Below are 23,453 nucleotides of genomic sequence, written 5' to 3'. Positions count from 1 at the left end.
TGATTAGTATTTTTTAAATTTGAGTAAAAAAAAAAAAAAAACGCAATAATCAATTTATAGATTGGTTTCGGGATTAATCGGCATTGAATCGAATTGTGACCTATGAATCGTAATACGAATCGAATCGCCAGGTACTAGGCAATTCACACCCCTAATATACACATATATATATATATATATATATGTATATATTTGGTTCATATATATGGTCCAGGCTTTATAGGGTCAAATCGTACATTTTGTTCCCCCTTGGTGCATGCAGTTTTTTTTGATGAGTACTGTCAATCAAACTTGCAGTGTGGTCTTAATGTGACAAATAAGCAGAATATTGCTGCTGTGACTACAGACAGATGAGACGTTGACTTAACAAAGGCTCTTGCAGCACACGTTGAACAGATGACACATTTGGTGCCTGGACCTTGAGTGGGGAATTAACCCGACTTAATCCACCTCTTAATACCATCACTATCACGTTGCAATTAGAAACCATCAATACGATACAAAAGCTCAATGTAACAGCACACAACTGTGCCAGCTACGCTATCTGGAGCAGTACAGAATCCATATTTATCCAATAACATGATTAAAAAATATGAAAAATTAATAATTATACATTCTACTTAACAGAGATGCTGGTTATTAAATGTATGATTTTATCAAACTAAGCAATTGTTGCCACATATTTTTGCTTGAATTATATGGATCTTCTGCTGCTCTTTGTGGTAAGCGTGCGCTTTGACCACCTCGGGGGGTTTATAATACAGACTAACTACCTTTAATGTGGTATCTTACTGAGCGGCAAATGCTTGGAAAGGTAGAGAATGTTAGCTTCCCCAACTTTTATGATGAATGTTGGTGTAAATCAACTCTTTCACTGCCAATGACGTTAAAAGACGTCATCCAATTTTTAAATTTTTTTTTGGGAGAAACGGGTGGAGGAAAGCCTTCCCCAGCTGTGTTGAAAGTTTCAAGCAGGTCTAGTGAGCCTAATGACTATTTTTGGCCCCTAGATGGCAGCAATGACTCTCTTTTGACAAGATTGGGTAGGCGTCAGCAGAAGACTTGAGGCGGGGCTAGAGTGTTGAGGGGGACAATGGCTGAAGAAGCCATAATGGCGACCGGTTTGCAAGCAGCTCACGGTCGAGCCGTTTTTTTCAAAGACGAAAAGCATCGACCAACGCTATAAAGAGCGCATTGATGACGACGATGATCATCATCGATGATGATGATGGTGACTCCGAGGTTGACGGCGAAGTTGGAAGCGTTGACGCGGCGGCTATGACGACGTCATAAAAGGTTCACGGAGCGCGGAGCACAACCGAGCACGCTCAGGCGGACGTTCAATCGGACGACGAAGAGTGCCCCGAGTCCAATGCATATTCATCGGAGGAGTGTGTACAGTCTGCTACTTGCTATTTATTCCCCGGAAATAAAGACCGTCAAGAAAGTGTAACGTCTGCACGCGAAACGGACAATGAAAGTGAAAGTAATCTGTTGTGCAAACCCTGCTCCCTCTCCTTGCACGCAGGAGAGCGTTACAAAAAGAAAAACTGTATTTGAAACATCCACATAATTATAAATAGTACCACAGTTGCACACATTTGTAAATAGTTTGCGAAATTGTTTTGTCAAATTGTTACACTGTTGAATGGAAATAAACGTATTTTGCAAACTAAAAACACTTTTTCATTGTTGGTGAAAGCGTTTTACAGAAGTAAAGCACTATTTAGGTGTTTGTGGCATCATTCATGGACAAAAAGAAGTGTAGAATTCACTAGAGTGCAACAAATAACATCGTTTCACAAAAAGCTCTTTTTCTCCGCTTTTTGTTTCAAAACAGAGCATTTCGGTGAAAGTAACCATTTTCTATTGTTGATTACTGAAGAACGGAATCAGGTAGAAACAAACTTTTTTGTTCAATCTTTCATTTGGTAGTATGTGTGTTTCCATAGTCCAAACACAACATTTTCTGTGGACCTTGAAAGATCAGTCAAAATGCTTAAATCGGCTGGCACTGGCGTCATCTCGTTTCTCAAAACGTCTGGCAGTCAAAGAGTTAATGACATTTTGTAATTTTAAGCAATGGTTAGAAACATTGTGCAAATGTTTGGGAAATTGTTTGCGAAAGACCGATGGCGACTATTTGGGACAGTATTATGAAGATTTGCAAGTGCTTGCCACTCTTATGCAACTGCTTTAGGAACCTTTGGGACTTTTTGCCATGTCCTGTCATAGCAGGCAAATCTATGGATCCAACCAAATAAAAAGATGAACAAACCTTCCCCAGCATTCAGTTTTCTGCTGTCCACTGTCGAAGATGACTTTTGATAATATGGAAATGAATTTCTGTCAGGAAGAGGCCCAACGTGCTGTCTGGCTGCTGCAGTTATTATCGTGCAACAAAAGAGACTGAAGATGAGAAAAAAAATGACCAAAAAGGAAGAAGAAAAGAAACCCTGTTTGGGTCAGAAAGTAGTTTCTGCAGAGGACAGACTACAGTAAAGTCAATATTAAAAACTGATATCTCAGTGAGCAGTGAATGCTTGCAGATGAATGGGTCGACACATATTGGAACCATAGTCACGTGGTCTCTAGAATTGGCAAATAAAAAAAGGTCCTTGACGACACGTCCTATGCCCGTTTAGAAATGCGTACAACTGAATTGATCGTTGTCATTCTTTTTTTTGGGAGAACGGGTTTTGTGTGATTCCATCTTGAAGCAATTGAGGCAAAATGAAGTGCAATACTAGATGACGTTGATAGAGAGAGTTTGGCCAACTCGGTTTCAGCAGGGTAACAAGATGGCGTCCGCATGTCATGTGACCAGTAGTTGACCAATCACAGAGGTCAACTTCTGGTCACATGACATATGGACACCATCTTGTTACCATGCTGAGTTGGCCAAACTCTGAACGGCTCTGATTCTCAATACTAGTTCGCTCTCCAGTTCCATAACAGTGTACCAGAACTCTTGACTACTATGTTGTTTAAATTTAAGGGTTTTAATATTATATATATATATATATTAGGGGTGTTGAAAAAAATCTATTCAGCAATATATCGCGATTCTCGAATCAATTCGATATGCGGCTGAATGGATTTTTAAACATCCATTTTTTTTAATGGGAATATTCAACAAAACGTCTTACTTAGGGTTAGGATTCACACATTAAGCATGGAAGAATGTTATATTAATGGAACATTAAGCCTTAATATTTTGTTTCAGTGCTGTTCAAACATGAAACAGACTGCAAACTGTTTGTTAAATGCAGTGGCTCAGTTATAAGCCTGAATTTTCAGATAAATAAATACATTTTCATACAAATCTTAAAGCGTACATGTACAAGTTTACTGATTTGTATTTTCTAAATTTGAGTAAAAAAAAAAAAGGCAATTATCAATTTATAGATTCGTATCGGGATCGCCCAACCAGTCCACATGTGCTTTGTGGACTTGGAGAAGGCGTTTGACCGTGTCCCTCGGGAAGTTCTGTGGGGGGTGCTTCGGAAGTATGGGTTACCGAGCCCCCTGATACGGGCTATTCGGTCCCTGTACGACCGATGTCAGAGTCTGGTCCGCATTGCCGGCAGTAAGTCGAATTTGTTTCCGGTGAGGGTTGGACTCCGCCAAGGTTGCCCTTTGTCACCGATTCTGTTCATAACTTTTATGGACAGAATTTCTAGGCGTAGCCGAGGCGTTGAGGGGGTCCAGTTTGGTGGCCTCAGCATTGCATCTCTGCTTTTTGCAGATGATGTGGTGCTGTTGGCTTCTTCAAGCCGTGACCTCCAGCTCTCACTGGAGCGGTTCGCAGCCGAGTGTGAAGCGGTTGGGATGAGGATCAGCACCTCCAAATCCGAGACCATGGTCCTCAGTCGGAAAAGGGTGGAGTGCCCTCTCCGGGTCGGGGAGGAGGTCCTGCCCCAAGTGGAGGAGTTCAAGTATCTTGGGGTCTTGTTCACGAGTGAAGGTAGGTTAGAGCGGGAGATCGACAGGCGGATCGGTGCAGCGTCTGCAGTGATGCGGACGCTGTATCGGTCCGTTGTGGTGAAGAAGGAGCTGAGCCAAAAGGCAAAGCTCTCGATTTACCGGTCGATCTACGTTCCTACCCTCACCTATGGTCACGAGCTGTGGGTCGTGACCGAAAGAACAAGATCCCGGATGCAAGCGGCCGAAATGAGTTTCCTCCGCAGGGTACCCGGGCTCTCCCTTAGAGATAGGGTGAGAAGCTCGGTCATCCGAGAGGGACTCAGCGTCAAGTCGCTGCTCCTCCACGTTGAGAGGAACCAGTTGAGGTGGCTCGGGCATCTGGTTCGGATGCCTCCTGGACGCCTCCCTGGGGAGGTGTTCCGGGCATGTCCTACCGGCAGGAGGCCCCGGGTACGACCCAGGACACGCTGGAGAGACTATGTCTCTCGGCTGTCCTGGGAACGCCTTGGGGTCCCGTCGGATGAGCTGGCTGAAGTGGCTGGGGAGAGGGAAGTCTGGGCTTCCCTGCTAAAGCTGCTGCCCCCGCGACCTGACCCCGGATAAGCGGAAGAAGACGGACGGACGGACGTATCGGGATTAATCGGTATCGAATCGAATTGTGATCTATGAATCGTGATACGAATTGAATCGCCAGGTACTAGGCAATTCACACCCCTAATATATACAGTATATATATATATATATATATATATATATATATATATATATATATATATATATAATGTGACAACATGTTGTTTAAATTTAAGGGTTACATTGTGCCACACTGGGGTGATGTCACGCTATCCGTGCACGTAGCTGATGCAGCTATTGGCATCCCTGCTAAACACCTGCTGAGAAACACAAGCCAGATCGGGGCGAGCTGAACTCTGCCCGCTTGCTGTAACGCATCAAATTTGAATGCAGTAATTGCACCGCACCGTGCTATAAAGGCTCCCAGCCGGCCTCACTGAACTATTATTGCAGATAAAAAAGTTGATTTGCTTATTAGTTTGGTGCCGTTTAATGCTCAAAGGGTGTTTCCGTAGCAAATCAGCCAGCCATGCATGTTTACAAAAGGATCGCATCTGTGAGAGATGCTAATATATCTCTTAAGATCACTTTCTGCTGCTTTGCGCTCTCAAGAGGAATCTGTTTTTTTGTTGTTGTTTTTTTTTTTTTTTTTTAAATGCCTGCCGTCACAAAGACTTTGTTCCACGGTCCACAGCTTTAGCACACCTACCGGCAACTCATTGATTGCTTTCCCTGGATAAAGGGCCAGCTCATGTTTTCCCTGTGTGAAATCAGTCTTCCTTGTTTGCCAGCTGTCACATATTGACCGGCCCTAAAAGTCAGATCCCATAAGACCGGGCGGGGGCCATGTCAGAATTCTAAGTTTCGTTTAACAGTCACACACGCCTATTAGTCTGGATAGATTGGCCACATGTATCTAGACGTGTGCAATGTGCTATTTTGTGACTCGGCATCGCTTGGGGTGTTCTCACACACGTTGTTCTTGTCAAAGAAATTTAGCACTAATGAGACGGGAAAAACAGGAGGGAAAACAAAGACGAGAGTGAAGATCACATGGGTTCCATTACTCTTATCAAGAGGTAATAACTAAAAGGGGAACCTCTAACAAGTATGATAGAAATGACCCTTTATGACAGGAATGATTATACTGGGGAACACAATTTTTGTTGAGTTAGTTTTGACAGCTTTTTTTAACTAGTTTGTGGGTTCGGAATCCACAAGTGAGTTCAGCTTTTTCTCTCTTACGTCAAATTTCGGAACTATAGATCCCTGTTTTCCTTTAAAAATAAAATAAAATAAAATAAAATAAAATAAAATAAAATAAAATAAAATAAAATAAAATAAAATAAAATACATGACATATATGTACTGGTTCTCTAATATTTCAATATTTAATGTAAAATGAAAGAAAAAGGCATGACTGCAATGTTTGTTTTAACATTTCAATTTTTTTTTTGTTACAAACGATATGGCTACTACCGTTTAATTCCTGCAAATATTGATAGTATTGACCTATTGGGAGCTGCACACACATCATCACATTGCCCTAATTGTGACCGGGCAAACAAGTTACCACGTACCTGTAAATGAATCCAATTGTAATCAGCTCTTCTGCTCTAATTAATTGACTGCCAGGCGTTTTCAGAAAAGGGATGCCGTGGGTGCCAGCCGATTTAAGCATTTTTGACTGATCTTTCAAGGTCCACAGAAAATTATGTGTTTGGACTATGGAAACACACATACTAACAATTGAAAGATTGGACTATCATCTTTCATCAGAAAAAAAAGTTTGTTTCTACCTTATTCCGTTTTTCAGTAATCAACAATAGAAAATGGTTAGTTTCACCTCTGTTTTGAAAAAAAACGTATTTTAACGTCTTTGGCACTCCTCCATAGGATTTTACTAAACGTTATTTAACGTTTTTGGCAGACAAAGAGTTAAAAAAAATTAAATACAAATAATTGTGCTCATAACTACAGTCTTATTACAGTTAATCATTAGCTGCAGCAAGACTGTGGTAAGAAGCAAAATTCCTTTTTTTAATTAATCTTTTAATTTAATTTAATGTATTTATTTATTAAAACCCTCGTTTAAAAAAAAAAAAAGGAGCAAAATTCCACTGAGTGAGTCAGAGGAATTTTGAGATTATTTTGGATTATTAAAGATATAATTTTGGATTATTAAGGATATGAATAAGAACCTTTCTTTGAGAACCGGTCAGCAGTGATTAGATTCCTGTAGGTTTCGTATATATTGTTTGCCGGATAATTTCAAATTTTAATTCTTCTTACTTCACAAAAAAATCATGATGTCTTTGCGATATAGTGATATAGATCATAGTTCGTAGAACGTTTATATTATCTCAGAGTTATTGCGCTGCTACTGAGGGAATCCTACTGTTTTTGTTCAGTTGAAGAAGTATAGAAAATATGAATTTCTTACAGTCAGCTGAATGTTACTTGAATCATTTTGCTGTTGAATTTATTTAATTCTTTCCATTTCGTTGCATTAAAACTGATTTTATTACCAGATATTTTAAATCATATTTATTTGAATTGACTTTTTATTCATTTTTTATTTGATTGTGTTTTCAATAGAACATGTTTCATGCATGTTTATTTAATTGGATCAGAAAAGGCGAAATATGTAAAACCTTTTCAGTATCAAACCTTTGTCATGTCTCTCGTGATTCATGGAAACGCGCCCAAAATGTCACTGAGGACCTCATAATGAATTCAGCGCTCCTTAAAAACCACATAAGTAGTGGGCGAAATGATTGTAAGACATCAAATCAAATGTCATTCCAATCTAAAGATAAAGTGTTCACTTGTCGTTTCTTTGAGTTGGTTAGTCACCGTCTCCTTGTCTATCTTTGCCCTCCTTTGTGCAGCTGCCATCCTTGATGACCCGATGGAGTGCAGCAGAGGAGAGCGTCTGGCCATCACGCTGGCCAAAGACAGCATCAACAGGAGCAGCAATCGCTCCATCACCGGGAAGCTGGAGGTGGACATCTTTGAGCTGCTCAGAGACAGTGAATATGAAATGGGAGAAACAAGTGAGTAAAGAAAGGCCTTTTTGAAAGGAGCCACCAACAATTACTTGAGCCTGATTTAAATTTCTATGGCGTCAATGAAATCTGGAGGATTTATAGCTTGATGATTTATGTGATTATGTTTTTCTGGATACTTGTTTTTACAGCAAATGTGGTTTCCCTTAAATTGTACTTTATTTCAAACATCCCTCATGCTAACATGCAGATACGCTAGCATACAATTCAAGCACTACTTGCTTTCTGAGTCGTCGATCAAAATCTGAACCTCATTGTCTGGGATGTTTTTGTGCCCAGGGTGGGGGGGGGGGGGTCTAGTGTCATGGGTGCAGCCATTTTGAAAATGCGAGTTAATTCAGTTGTTGCTCTTTCTGATTAAAAATAAAATAAAAATAACTAACAAACGGCTGAGCACAATAATTAACTGCCCCCATATGTCAAAATGGGAACTAAACCTTGATCAAGATCGGTATTCATATATATATATGTATATATATGTATATGTATATATATATATATATATATATATATATATACATACATATATATATATATATATATATACATATATATATATATATTTACATATATATATATATATATACATACATATATATACATATATATACATATATATATATATATATATATATATACATATATATACATATATATATACATATATATATAAAAAAGGAGAGCAATGATGACATGTCAAATCGAATGAACAATACTGAGCCTCTCCATAGAAAAAAATAAAATAAAGAAAATTAAAATCGGTATTCATCTGAAATGTGCCTCTTCTCATTTTTTTTTTAGCACTTAACTACAAAATTGCTCAAGTAGAGTTAGCCCAATTTCGCAGTTGTTAATTCAACATATGAGTTAATTTTAACACTGTGTCCGAGTGTATTTGGTTCTGATCAGAATTGGTGTTAAAGTAACCCTTTCCACAGTGTTAACTTTTCTGTGTAAAATTAACACAAAAATTAGTTAAAAAAAAAACACCAGCTAAAACGGCACTGTGTTAAAAAAAAATGTCACGCTATAGGTTAAATAACTCTTGAGGGAGTAAGCATGACTCCCAGCAGTGTTGATTATTTACTTTACTGTGTTAGAAAGTGACTCTCAAAGACTCTTTAAAACTGCATTGAGTTATGGAATATTAACACTGGAATCTCAAATAACTCTACTAAGTGTTAATTTTACACACTGCTATGTTAATTTTTTTTTATTTATTATTATGTGATGTAGGCTTTCAAGACATGGCGTATGACACATTTTCTATTACATTATTGGTGAAATTATGATATTCCTATATGCAGATTTTAGTAGCAGCCTATATGGGGCACTTACTTAGCCTCTAGCGACGAGCTGCTAATGCTGGCAATAGGCACTGTTTTATACAATGTAAGTGTAATTAATTATTTTTTTTCTAGTGTCCTTAATTAGCTATTGAACTTGATTTCAGGATGATATTGTGTTGATGTTAGTGGCAAGAGTTCGGAATGGCAATATAAACTTAAACTGGGCTCCAACAATCCAACATCCAGACGGGAAGACAAAGTCACGTCATCTGGCACGCCGACATGCGCTACCAAGAACAACTACAAAATAAAAGCATACATAGGCACTGATGTCAGTGTATCAACTGACTTGAGAACTTAGGATATGCAATAGAAAACTACTGACTATATTTAAAAAAAAATAATAATAATTGTTCATTCAAAATATTGTCATGTCTGTGTGATTAACGTGCAAAACAAAACAAAAATTACTCATGTGTGGAAATGATTGCTAATGTGCCACTGACCAGTCAAAAGTTTGAACACAGCTTCTCATTCATTATCACTAGAAAGTGCGTCCAGACTTTTGATTCGTGGGGTAGCTGTGTGGCAAGGTGTGGAAAAGCAATTATTGATTAAATTAATTAAATTAATGAATTCACAGTGTTCAAGGTTCATTTTCATGGATCATTAAAAATCTCCTACATTTGATTTTCCAATCATAAGGCCTTAATTAGAAAATTAATTTAGATGACACTCCGCAAAATTAACAAGGTTGCAATATTTTGTTTGCAAAAAAATATATACCAGGTAAATGTATGCTTTCACCGCTTGCTACTCACAAACTAAACTAGAACCATTTGCTTTGGTTCTTTTTGACCAAAGAAAAAACATCTTCAAAGTCTTCCCCTAAATGGAAACAAATTGAATAAAAAGTTCTTGTTCTCTACCACCTAACTAACAAATACAAGTCTTCCGCTTAACCCTTTTCTCCTCTCAACCATTATTTTTTTTAAATAGACGAGACAACGAAAATTGGTTTTCCAATACTGTATGTCGCTGCAATCACCATTCCCCCCCCCCTTTTAATGTTTTAATCTAAAAGTATCAGAAATCAATACCCATATGATTTAGAGATTGTGATTCCTGTAATCTGTGATTTCACCACATAAATATTTTCTGCTATCACTGAAAACACTAGTTCACTTGCTCCGATATTTATGTGGCTTTTTGCAAATGGTTTACACGCGGGGATTTGAAAATATTTGACATGCATGTTAACAGTGAAGCGGGTTTGGTGTGCCGGGATTGTCTGTGTACACTTGGCAAAGGTTTTGTGTGTGACAGTGTGCACAATTAGAGGGAGAAATTGGATTAGAGATGGCTGAGTGGCCGCGGTTAGATGGGAATATCGCGGACGGAGCATTACCTGATCTAAAGAGTTGGCGCATTCCCTAGTAAAATATTCCAAGAATAAATAATAAATAAATAAAATGTCACTCGTTGTTTGTCCTCTTCAGCAAGTTTCAATAGTTTGACTTCATTTTTTTGTTTCATGATACTGTACACCTCTCATTACACTCAAAAGTTAATCATGTTAAAATGTTACTTTAAAACACTCCCTGCAGTGTTCATAAATGTTTTATGATGCGTCTGGAACTTTTTTTTCTCCCCACTTTAAATTACCTTATGAGAATTTGTTTTGAACATGGAGGTCAACCAGCATCAGGGAACACATCGTGTTTGACTTTGACCGTTCCACCGCAGTGGTCGCTGCGGGATCGACATTCGGCACATGATGAGGCTCTAGATCTTTTGAGTAGGTCATGACAAGAACAAACGGTTTGAGTGCATCCGTCTATTTTTAATACATGACAAAGCCCAATTCCAGTCAAGTTGGGAGGTTGTGTGAAGCTTAAGTAAAAACAGAATACAATGATTTGTAAATCCTTTTCAACCCATATTCAATTGAACGCACTACAGACAAAATATTGTACAAACTGAGCTTTTATTTTTATTTATATTTTTTCAAGTAAAAAAATGAAAAATGTGCAAACTACTCATCACTTTTGAACTTAGAGTTGATAACACTCTGGACGGTCTTTTTCCTCTTCGGCCCCAAAACAATTTGAAATGTGGACTCCTCAGACCACAGCACATTTTTCCACTTTGCATCAGTCCAATCTGGGCGTTTTAATATGGTTTGCGCTTTACATGGTAGAATTTTATCTTGTATTTGTCGATGTAGCGACCAACTGTGTTAACTGACAACTTTTTACTGAAGTGTTCTGGAGCCCACACGGCAAAATCCATTGCACAATGATGACCGTTTTTATTTATTTATATGAGGTTATGAAGGTCATGGTCATTCAATGATCGTTTTCGGCTTTGCCACTTATGTGCCTCCGCATTCTCTGAATCTTTTGATGATGTTAAGCAAAGTAGATGATGAAATCTCTAAATTCCTTGTAATTCAGATTTTTTTTTTTTTTTAACATTTTGGTTCTTCCTGGCTTGTGAACAACTTAGTCTTTCCATGATTCTCATTTTACCCAATCATGACACTCACCTGTTTCCAGTTAATGTTTTATTTTATTTTTTTTCGAAATCAAAATGAGAAAATTTGTTTGCCCAAAACAAAACAATAATGTCCGTCAGTTTGAACATTAAATATCTTGTCGCGTTATCATAATTTAGTTGACTACGGTTTGAATTTTGAATTTTTGTTTACGTCTTACACACGATCCCAACTTTCTTAGAATTGGGGTTTTGTGTTTTTTCACAATCATTTTTCAAGCATTACTACCCACTTAACCTCGGGTGTCAAAAATACAGCCTGGGGGCCATTTGCGGCCTGCCATCCATTTATCAGCGGCCCACGGCATATACAAAATGTATACACACAACATTTGACATGGCCTGCAAGGCTAGTTTAAAAAAAAAAAAAAGGATGGAAGTGAGAACAGAGGGTGTTGAAAAATTACGTACCGCTACTTTGACTGAATTGGCTTATATACTGTAGAGCTTTTCTAAATATACATTATATACAAATAAACTATTTACATCTAAAATAATGATACAATTTCTCTTCAAAACACTGAAAATAACTGAATTTTAGAAGAAAAAATTGTTTATTCTACTTGGTGTTCTTTTTATCCTCAAGTGATTTTTTTTTTTTTTTAATGGTCATCTTAATAGCGTTTGATTTTGTTTTGATTCTCAATGTGTTGATTGGATTTGGTTGATGTTTAGTACAGGCGTGGATCTAGTCTAGTGGGATCTTGGAAATCCAAAATTTGCCTTACCACCTTTATAACAGAAAGCTATTATGTAGCAGTTTTCCCAAAACAACAAGAAATTATAATAATATATGATTGCTTGCTAGATTGATTGAGTGTTGAATACATTCAAGTCAAACGATTTCTTGCATCCGTCCATATTTCTGTATGTGGCTCTCAAATGAAAACGTTTGGACATCCCTGCACCAAACATTTAAATAGCTGATATTGAGCAATGAAAATCAATGTCAAGCAAAGAAAATCGACTTTGCCCGAAACTGACTATGAAAAGTGAGTCAAAGCAGCATTGATGCAAAAATAAAAAAAATACGGGCAGACACACACACACACCTCCTACCTGTGCCAATGGAAGTGTCTCAGCATGTTGGCTCGCAGTCCCATCACTCAGCCTCATAATGTGCCGAAGCCTTGAAAACAGGTGCAAATGTGTGTGTGGGCACGCGAGTCGAAATGTGCACATATGCACGTCTTTGCAGGCCTCACGGGTGACTGAGGGATTACTTATTAATCATTCGATTCACTGCCTTTGGATACACTACACAGGCCTGAAACATGTTCTCCTTCGCTTCTTTCACACACAAACACACACACACTCGCACACAACTAATAGTGCTGTGCACCCACCCTAGTAAGCAAAGCCATATAACACACACACACATACACACATACTACTGTCTCGCTTCATTGGCCGTAGAAGTTTAATTGGAAACCAGGGATTATGAACCCATAAGAAATGTCTGTCAGAGATTAAAATATATGGTCGTTTACCATAGAGAGTAAAAGTCAGAATTTTAGTATTCAAGCCCCAAAGGTAAAGCAGTTAAAACATGTCTGCAGGGTCCATGATGTTATTGTAAATAGAATGTTATCACTGCCCATTTCTGGTTTACTGTCCGTCTCAGGTATTTTTTTTTCCCAGTGTTTATCAGCCATCATATGTGTCACTTTTATATTGATATCAACTCCTTACACAAACTACAGTAGAATCTCGGAAGTCTTATCCATTTGGGTCGGTGCCTCACAAAAGTTTCCATGGGAACAAATGTATAGTCATAATCCAATCTCGGGTCAAACTGTCATCATAATCAAATATTTAAATGTTTTGAAATTGTCACTCAAGTCTGACCAGCAAATCGACTTTTGTGACAACATTTTACCCTATCAGGGACAGTGGTCACTACAGTGGACAACCATTCAAAAGTTGAGTTCTCCTATATGAATCAATCCTTAAAAATAATAATAATAAAATAGGTTATTTTTAATTCATGCTACAAGCAACATTTAAAAGCAAAATATAACATTTAAAAGAAAGAACATTTAAGAAATGTCAAAAACACGGATTTAAGACATTTAAAAGCAAAGTAAAATAATAAAAAGTATCTTATTAAGATTATTTTAAAAAATCGGGAAAGCATGTGTACTTGTGGCTAACTTCAGTTCTGTTGGCATCTTATTCCTTTTGCGTGCAGCATAACATCTAAATGCTGATGCACCATGTTTACTTTGAACTCTCTGCTCCATTAAATGAGCTGAGTATGCCGGTCTCAGAACCCTAATGGCTTTATATTATAGCATTTTTAACAATAGGAATGTTTGTAAAACAAATAAACCATACAGCCACAAGTGTCTGACTTGTCCGTGGTCCTTGAGCCGTTGTGCCTACCGGTAACTTTGATAACATAGTATGTCATCCAAAAAGCCAAAAGAAAATCAAAGATGTAATTTACCTTTAGCTTGTCTCCCCTTTTGTGTATGGCATCTCCAAAGGCCTTTTTGGTTCGAGTTTATCTTGTTCTTTTTTTGCTAATAGTAACACTTGTCTGTCTTTTTTTCTCACAGTGTGCCAAATCATGTCTAAGGGGGTGGTGGCGGTCCTCGGTCCTTCTGCCAGTCCGGCCTCCAACTCTATCATCAGTAATATCTGTGGCGAGAAAGAGGTGAGTTGATTTCCCACACAAGGCCATGCTATGCAAATGCCAATTTGTATTTGACACACAAAAAAAAAATCCTCAGTTGATGTTTTGTTGAGTGGGTCGGTACACTTCAATGGATGTTACCCACCACTAGCCTCTGCTGGGAAATTCTCATCATTATGAAAATGAACTCAAAATTGCTCTGCCCATAATTATGTGTTATTTTTACTTCCATTGCTTCTATGAGTCAATCTAATCTGACTATTTTCCAGACAAAGATTTTCACCAGCAGCACAAAAGAGGCACATTATTATGAGTCAATGAATAGAACAGATCCCTATTTTTGTCTCACCATGCGTTTTTAAAAAAAATAGTTACTTTAGATAATATTTATCTTCCTGTTGTCTATCCGGCTTAACGTCTATGTTTGCTAATTAAAGTAATTAAAAAGTCCACATTTAAAACTCAGGCATAATTTCTTTGACACCATGTAATTGAACTTGTAACCTTTTCCTCAAATTTCGTATTTGTACAATTATGTTTTTGGGCAGCACTGTTATGACGTTCAGGGTTCCAATCTCTTGCTCTGGCATTTGCATGTACACCATGGGCTTGCATGTTTTTTGGGGAAGTATTCCGACTTTTTCCCACTCTCCAAAAACCTGCATGTTACGTTGTGACATCAATTTAACCACAAAATAAAGTTGGTTCTTTGCACTTACGAATGCTTCTCTGATTCCGGGTGCTCACCAAAATTGAACATAATTATGTTTGCAATCTACGGCGGAGCAGTTGTAATGGATTGTGTGCCTACAAGTGTACCTAATGAGCTTGTAGGAAAATGCATGCTGTGTGAAATTGGCTATTTTTTTAATTTAGGTTCATTTGTCTGCCCTCATTGTTCATTTCGTTCATTCCACTTAAGCATTGATACTAACGCATGCGTGTGTGAGGTAACTGAGAATGAGCGAGTCTATAAACGCCAGTTCATGTGAGCTAAAAAAAGCATGCACATCATTCATTCATACATTTATTGACCGGCCTTTTAAAAATCCTGATATATGACTGATTATTGAGATATAAAATCAGGGCGTGATATGTAACATTTTTCTTGGCAGTGAAAGGATTTTCCCCTCCATAATTTAAGCATAACAGCATATAAATGTGTCTTCTTTCTGACGCGTCTTGCGTCAAGACAAAGAAGTTAAAAAGATTTATAAAACGCTCCATTCATAATTTAAGAGTCCAAGGCATATTATGGTGTGCAGTATGTGCACGGAGCTTTCCATGCTTGGGATTTTGGACGGTTGCAAATCAGTGAGTTAAAAAAATATATATATACAGACGCTCCCCACCTTACAAACGAGTTACGTTCCGGGCGATCGTTCGTAAGGTGAATTTGTTCGTAAATTGCTTCAGTGCTATATTTTGTATTATAATTTATGTTTAAAGCCTATATAAGTATATTGAAGGTTTATATAAGTATGTTTAAGGCTTGTACAAGTAACCTGCATTGGTTTGTACTGAAAAAAACTTTTAATAAAATGGAGAGAATACGTACAGTACTGTACTGTACTACGTATGTTAGAGAGAGAGAGCGAGAGACACACACAGTATGTACATGTACGTAATAAGATAAATAAAATGAAGTTGAACTTACTTTTGGAAGATATACTCGATGCTTAAGGAGATGATGGAGGAGGAGGAAGAGGAGGATTTTATATCATGAGAGATTCTTCGTCGTCGCTGGAATCGGCTTCAAAAGTTATTTCCTCCTTCATGGGGACCGGCGTTTCTTCCTCCTCCTCCTCGACACGTTGCTCAGCCTCCAATGAGCTCTCACAGCGCCAAGCGTCGGTATTAGCGGCGGAAAGAAGCACTACGCGCAATACAAAATCTAACTTACAGCATCTCTTTCCGAACATTTTTCGACATACTGTACGCGCAGAAATGTTCGTATGTACCGTTGTTCGTAACTCGAATGTTCGTAAGTAGGGGAGCGTCTGTATATATATATATATATATATATGTATATATATATATATATATATATATATATATACATATATATATATATATATATATATATATACATATATATACATATATATATATATCTATATATATATACATATATATATATATATATACATATATATATATACATATATATATATATATATATATATATATATATATATATATATATATATATATATATTGTATATCCGTTCACAAGATGGAGCAATATGTTAAATACAGTAGCTTATTTACTATTTAATTTTAATAGCGAGCAAAATTCATTTGTGGTGACCCACACCAGGTAAATGTTCATGTGGGAAACACTGTAGCTTGGTTAATTTCATTGGGCCAATCAATGATGTAATTGATCAATCGGTGAAATAAAGACATTTACGGCTGATCCAAAATGTTTCATAAAATTGGAAATATCGTCCGATCTGATCCAACCAATCTGATCTGTGTAAAGTTTCATGTGTCTTTTATACGGCAACGATATGTCTTAAATGCGGTTGTCATGACACGCGACATACATACGTGTACAGTATGCAGGCAGTGTTTACCCTCTGCTGTCTGTTACGTCATGTTCTCCACGCCATGTTTCAGTCTGTCAAACAAGCAAACAGACACTGACTGCCTGCTGTTCCAAGTGTCACTTGGCATTGATCGTCTGAGCTGACTGCTTTGCATCACCCGCTGTGATAATCTTCCTGTTTAAATATTGAAGATCCACAAAAAGGACTTTTTCATATTTCAACCGTGATACAAACATAGAGCTAATGTAACCTCTACAGAATTTTGCAGGTGGTAGGAGAATCGTTGTGAACTGCTGTCTCGATGCCAACATTGTATCGAGCAGGATAATGCTGCCCTGAAGAGTTGTTTAAATTAGTTTCATGTCTGAAGTTCATTGCTGGAAACGTGTGAAAATGGGAAACATGGAGTAGATAATTGGAGATATAGCCTTAAACTGTTTGTTTCATTTTTCCAGATTTTTTTTCTTTTTTTCCAGATTTTTTTTCTTTCAGTGTAGAACATGCAGTTAGCTAGCTAGCAATACCCAGACCCCCAAAATGCAGCTTTTCTTTCGATAGTCCACTGGTGTGACCACTTTAGAGTGCCACGTTGTTGGCTGTGAGTGTGCGCACGTTACGGAGAGAAGGTGGAAGGTTGAGGTAAAAAACTCAACTTAAAAAAAACATACACACGTATAGTTTTTGCGCTGGTGTGGCTGCTAAGCTTATTGTGGATAATCCGCGCAATGACCTCAGGCCTTGTATGTATTTTCGTGATTGAATGAGCAATAGAGCTGTGTGGCATAAGAAAGGTGTGTGGTATTTGATTGGCATCTGAGCAGGGCACGTTTTAAGCACAATTTAGCAGATACGCCAACAGCGCTCGAGACTCGAGGGGAGGGGCTTGATTTTTTTCCCATGATTTTGAAGCCTATTTTATGTACTTGGCAGTTTCCTTAACTCTTTGACTGCCAAAAACGTTAAATAACGTTTAGTAAAATCCTATGGAGGAGTGCCAAAGACGTTAAAATACGTTTTTTTTCAAAACAGAGGTGAAACTAACCATTTTCTATTGTTGATTACTGAAAAACGGAAGAAGGTAGAAACAAACTTTTTGTCTCCTTGCACGCAGGAGAGCGTTACAAAAAGAAAAACTGTATTTGAAACATCCACATAATTGTAAATAGTACCACAGTTGCACACATTTGTAAATAGTTTGCGAAATTGTTTTGTCAAATTGTTACACTGTTGAATGGAAATAAACGTATTTTGCAAACTAAAAACACTTTTTTATTGTTGGTGAAAGCGTTTTACAGAAGTAAAGCACTGTTTAGGTGTTTGTGGCATCATTCATGGACAAAAATAAGTGTACAATTCACTAGAGTGCATGAAATAACATCGTTTCACAAAAAGCTCTTTTTCTCCGCTTTTTGTTTCAAAACAGGGCATTTTGGTGAAAGTAACCATTTTCTATTGTTGATTACTGAAGAATGGAATGAGGTAGAAACAAACTTTTTTTTCTGATGAAAGATGAGAGTCCAATCTTTCATTTGGTAGTATGTGTGTTTCCATAGTCCAAACACATAATTTTCTGTGGACCTTGAAAGATCAGTCAAAATGCTTAAATCGGCTGGCACCCACGGCATCCCTTTTCTGAAAACGCTTGGCAGTCAAAGAGTTAATGTTCAAATTCACCATTATTGTTAACAACACCTGCAGTGTTGTCAAATTTGTGAGACATATTTCTTTCTATTTTACTTTTGAATGCGTAATTTTGTTGACAAAACAAAACTTTCTTTTATAAAAGTACGTAGAGAAGTCTTTGGATTAGCAAGCAATGTTTTAAGATATTTGGATAGCCCACCACACAGTACCACATAACCCACCTTATTCAGATGACAGCCCATAGTTTGCACAATCTAAATGCTAACTGCTGGTAGGTTTTCCCGAACTTTCCACCAAAACCCTGAATAATACCTCAAAACCAAAAAAATAATGCGCTCAGTGGTGTATTGCACTCCCCGCAGTTGAAATTATTTCCTTCCAAAAGTGAGTTCCGAAACTGTCAAACATGGGGCTCTAACTAAATGCCAGCCTGCAGTGACAAGGTCTAATCCTCCTGTCATGTGAAATTGTGTTGCCAGGTACCTCAGCCTCCCCATTTTAGCGAAGAATGCAGGCTGTCAAACAATATTTCTTTCACAGCTTCCTTGAAATTATGAACAATTTACTACCACTTCGGACTGCAGCAAGTTCAGTATCAGGGCGCCTCCACACCGACAGTTAGTTTTTCAGGCTACTGAAATTGTTTCCTAATCTTTTAAGTCATGCTGCTTCCTTTATCAATGCTTGCAACACTGTGGAAATATATGGTCAGAATCCACTCAACACAAATCACAAAAAAAAAAAAACATCTACATAACACGTCGCATGTAAGATCATTTGTCAATCAGTTTTCATGCTTCAGTTCTCCTCTCCTCTAACTGATTTAGGAGTTGAATCTTTAGGCTCTACTTTTATGCCCAGTTCAAATCGAGCACAGAGCGTGGTCTAACTGTATGCATGGCTGGAGTTTTCTTTGTTTCGGTATTTTCGTAGACACATGCAGGTAGAAACATCTTTGTGCCGTTGTTTTTATAAAGAACTACAAGAAGGTTTCCACTTGTGGACCATGTAAAGTTGGCCACTGTGAAGTGGGCACTTGGAGACCACCTTACACCCCCAGTTATGTGTCTGTACCTCAGCCATGGGGCGCTTAAAAAATACAGTATAGTAAAGATGATGATAATAACATATTCATGAATGAAATATGGCATCCACCACACAGAATCTTTCTGCGCCTCGGTCAAATGCACCAAAATCACGTTACACCACCTGCGCCGCAACTTGGACCTGCTTTCTACTGGTCTAAGGATTAGTATACTTTCTGCTCAGCATGGCACAGCGCAGTCTGCCAAATTCTCAAACTTAATAATGGCAGCACCTGCATGAAAATCAAGACGAAAATTCATTCAGTGCCATAAACTCATTTGAACTATTTCTATTAGTTTTTTTTTCTACTTTTGTTAACAATAGTAAGAAAACCTAGAATTTTTTTTAATCATACATTTAGAACAGATATAAAATTTGTGATTAATTTTGAAGTGAAGTCATGTGATTAATTACAATTAAAAAATTTAAACACCTGACTTTCCTAATTTTTAATAATCTTTTATTCTTTAAAAAAGAACAGATAAAAAAAGAAAAGATTATTAAAAATGAGGGGCATCAGGCAATTAATATTAGTAATCGTAATTAATCGCATGATTTCACTAGTTAACTCTTGTTTAATCAAAAATTGTATATGTGTTCGAAATGTACCCCAAATTTTTTTTCTAGGTTTTCATGCTCTTGTTAACAAAAGCAAAAAAAAAATGTTAATCAAATAGAAAAGGATTTTTTGACGTCTATAGCCGTCAATGGCAGCGAATGAGTTAATAATAGAACTTACTGCCTTATACTACATTGAGCTCCAAGTCTAAGGAATTAAAAAATATGACAATGTTTACTTCAGCAATTTCACATGTATTTATAACACGTGTATGTCTTTCATTTTGTTTACTAAAACTTATAACTTAAGGTTGAGCTTTAACCTAAAAAAGAAAAAAATACTGTGAGCCAAGATAACCTCTGCAAGGTGCACCAGAGGGAGAAAAAAAAAGACCTGCGTGAATGAATAAAGCATGTGTGTATTAAGAATCCATCACAGTGGAAAATTGTACTGCCTGTGTTTGGAGAGGGTAAAACCGCAACCACGATTACCTCTATACCCAGAATGTACAATAATTCAGAAAGTGCAGCAAATCAGGCTCATCCAACAGCACGGGAGCGAAAGCTGCCTTTGGGAAATAAACCGTTATTGAATATTTGATAGTCTGCAGCAGGCCTTGGTGAAAATGCTCTGCAGGAGATGAGAAGACTGGCTGGTGGCCTAATGTTGCATCCCAAATCAGATAGGCACCCTATCACTTGCCACCCCCTTCCCAAGAAGCCCTTCAAGCTGAGCAGGATAGACAGGATCATGATGTCAACTAACGTAACTAAAGGCATGACATACAGCAGTAACACAACGTATCACGTCAAATACCTGCCATCCGAAGGATGTTGATGACTATTTCTTATGTATTGCGACCCCTTCTCAAGTTTTCTCATTTTTTGCCGTTTTTTTGGGGGGGGGGAGTTTTTGATTGCCCTCTTGGGGTTCGGTTAGGGGATGCCGTTGATATTTGTCAACTGTGGGCATGTGAAGCCCTTTGAGACTATGGTGTGATTAAGGGCTATATAAATAAACTTGACTTGACTAGCAAGAAATTTGGGGCATACGATCATGTTAAAGTTCAAGAAACATTTTCTTTTCTTATTAAATGGCTACTGTAATTGGCACTTATTATAGGTCTGCACCAGGATTGGTATAGGTAACGGAAACGAAATATCTACTAACTAAAAAGCAGTCCATTTACAATTGCCATTTACCAAAATTTGAAGAAAAAAAAAATCACTAAATAAAATAAAACAATAACTAACTGAAATGTTATCTCATGTTTATTAAAAAAAAAGACAAAATCAAACTCGCTATAAATGAAGCAAAAAATGTTCTTCATTTTTGTCTTTTTGTCAATTCATATTAGTCTTAAGCTTTCAAGGTTTATTTTAAATTTATTTATTTCAGTATTGCTGTGTCAAACAGTCGTTTGGGAATTGCAGTTTTCCTCACTTAACTGCACTGAAAGCATATTGATGACTAACTACAATTTAAAATTATTATTATTATTATTGAATTATTCTATGTCTGTAAAAGTGTAAAACTGCAACGTCATACTGATATCAGGCAGCACCATTTCCCCGTATGTGTGTCTGACATCACGTGGTCTCTTTTTTTTTTTTTTTGTGTTTTTATTGCATAAATAATTGTATAATAACAATGATACAATATACTGTCATTTTTTTCAACATGGATATGGAAAATAGTTATACGTTACATAAATGTGAACCAGTATGTACAAAAATACATGTACATTAAGCATATACAAACAAATGAACCCCACTGCGTGGTCTCTTTTTTTTTTTTTTTTTTTTTACGCAATATTGTGAAAATAGCTTGACAACAATTCTATAAACACTCTCAAAATGACAACTTTTCAGAAAACATTTAAAAAATACCCAAGTACTCACAAAGAATACTTTCAGAAACTCTTATAATTGCCTTTCCCTTATTTGTATTATTTATTATTTGTAGGTCATCCACTGAATGTATATATATATATATATATATATATATATATATATATATATATATATATATATATATATATATACATATATATACATATATATACATATATATATATACATACATCAGGAACGCAAAAATATTTTCAACAATATGTTCTATGCAGCCCCCACTAGTCTAAACATGATATTCTGATTAATATTGTGTTTGTGGTATATGAGTTAATTAAGCAGCAAAATCCACCTGTATTTATCCATCTCAGGCTTTTTACCACTTGCCGTCGATTGATAATGACATCATACATTTTGGATCATTTTGGAGTACTTTTGGAGTGTACTTTTGCTACCATGGGACCGAAAAAGACCCCACAAAAGGCTAGTGTTAAGCCTAAGAAGACATTGAAGAAAATTACGGTCGAGCAGAAGAAGGAGATCATCGACAAACACGAACGAGGTGCGCGTTTGTCAGCATCAAGTGAGAGCGTCAAGACCATGTTAGCAAAGTGGAGTGATGTGCAGGATTTTGTCGAACAGTACCATTCAGAAAAGACTGTGGCTATGAGAATCATCAACATGATGAATGATAATGTGATGCCTCAGTTTCGTAAGACCTTACAACTCAGAAAGCAACAGGTGTCAATTAAGAGGTTTTTAGTCAGCAACAAGGATAAAGAGTCTCCTAAGAAGCAAAGAAGAGAAGCCACACCGGAGGACTCTCCTTCCAAACAGTAACTCCCTCCCTCCCTCCCTCCTTCCCTCCCTCCCTCCTCCTCCCACTCCATTCCATCAAGCCTTCAACTACTGTACCATCACAAAGGCAAGTTGCAAGTTTTGCAAATAAAAACACTTTATTATACAGTACAGTGTATTTATTTAATTACAATACAATAACACATTTATTATACATAAAATAAGGTATATTTTGTGTAGTTTTAAGGCTTTTTTTAGTAGAAAATTGTGTTTTATGGGGACCTGGGAACGGATTATTCTCATTTCAATGGTTTCCTATGGGAAATACTTGTTTGGAAGACGAACTTTTTGGCTCACATACTCTCTGTGGGAACCAATTAAGTTTGTGAGCCAAGGTACCACTGTAGTTGCTCAGTTCATGACCAATCATGGCTCAGCTTCAGAAAACAGGTGAGCCGTTGTTAGGTATAGTAAATAAATTGTACAATTGCAATGGACGCAAGATGAACATCCCTGGCCACAATTTGTGTACGGAAACGCATTAATTACTACAAAATAATGAGACCGGAAAATATGCACATTTACATTTCGTTACTTGGAAAATCACTGATGATTTTGTCACAGTGTTTGGCTCTTGTGAATTTCTTTCAGGTTTTTAAACAGATCCATTTCAACTGTGGAAAGCACGAGTGCATCAATGATTCATCTGGTGAAAGTGAACATAAAATGTGACAGCGGTTGTCACATTCCGCACACATCATCAGTTGTTTCGCTTTTCAAGGTGAAAGCAGGTCACCCTGAACAATATTTGCTGGGGAGATTTTGTGTGTCTGACCTGTTTCCACTGTGCACACTGCTAAGCTTAGATGCCGTGCAATCCTGTGGCGGCTTGCGTGGAACATTTGCTGCAATA

At 37.3% G+C, this 23,453-nt stretch overlaps 1 protein-coding gene across 7 annotated transcripts in view; it reads left to right on the top strand.

The window, feature by feature from the left end:
- The window catches only part of grik4 (glutamate receptor, ionotropic, kainate 4), a 333,823-nt gene that overhangs the window by 174,184 nt on the left and 136,186 nt on the right, over positions 1 to 23,453 (top strand). For all 7 annotated transcript variants that reach the window (XM_077566650.1, XM_077566644.1, XM_077566647.1 and 4 more), the window contains 2 exons: positions 7,392 to 7,556; positions 13,975 to 14,072. In XM_077566650.1, the coding sequence (XP_077422776.1) occupies positions 7,392 to 7,556; positions 13,975 to 14,072 (263 nt within the window). The remainder of the gene's footprint in view (positions 1 to 7,391; positions 7,557 to 13,974; positions 14,073 to 23,453) is intronic.

Source organism: Vanacampus margaritifer, chromosome 5 (genome assembly GCF_051991255.1).
Source record: "Vanacampus margaritifer isolate UIUO_Vmar chromosome 5, RoL_Vmar_1.0, whole genome shotgun sequence".
NCBI classification, from domain to species: Eukaryota; Metazoa; Chordata; class Actinopteri; order Syngnathiformes; family Syngnathidae; genus Vanacampus; species Vanacampus margaritifer.
This window is presented reverse-complemented; position numbering and strand designations above follow the sequence as displayed.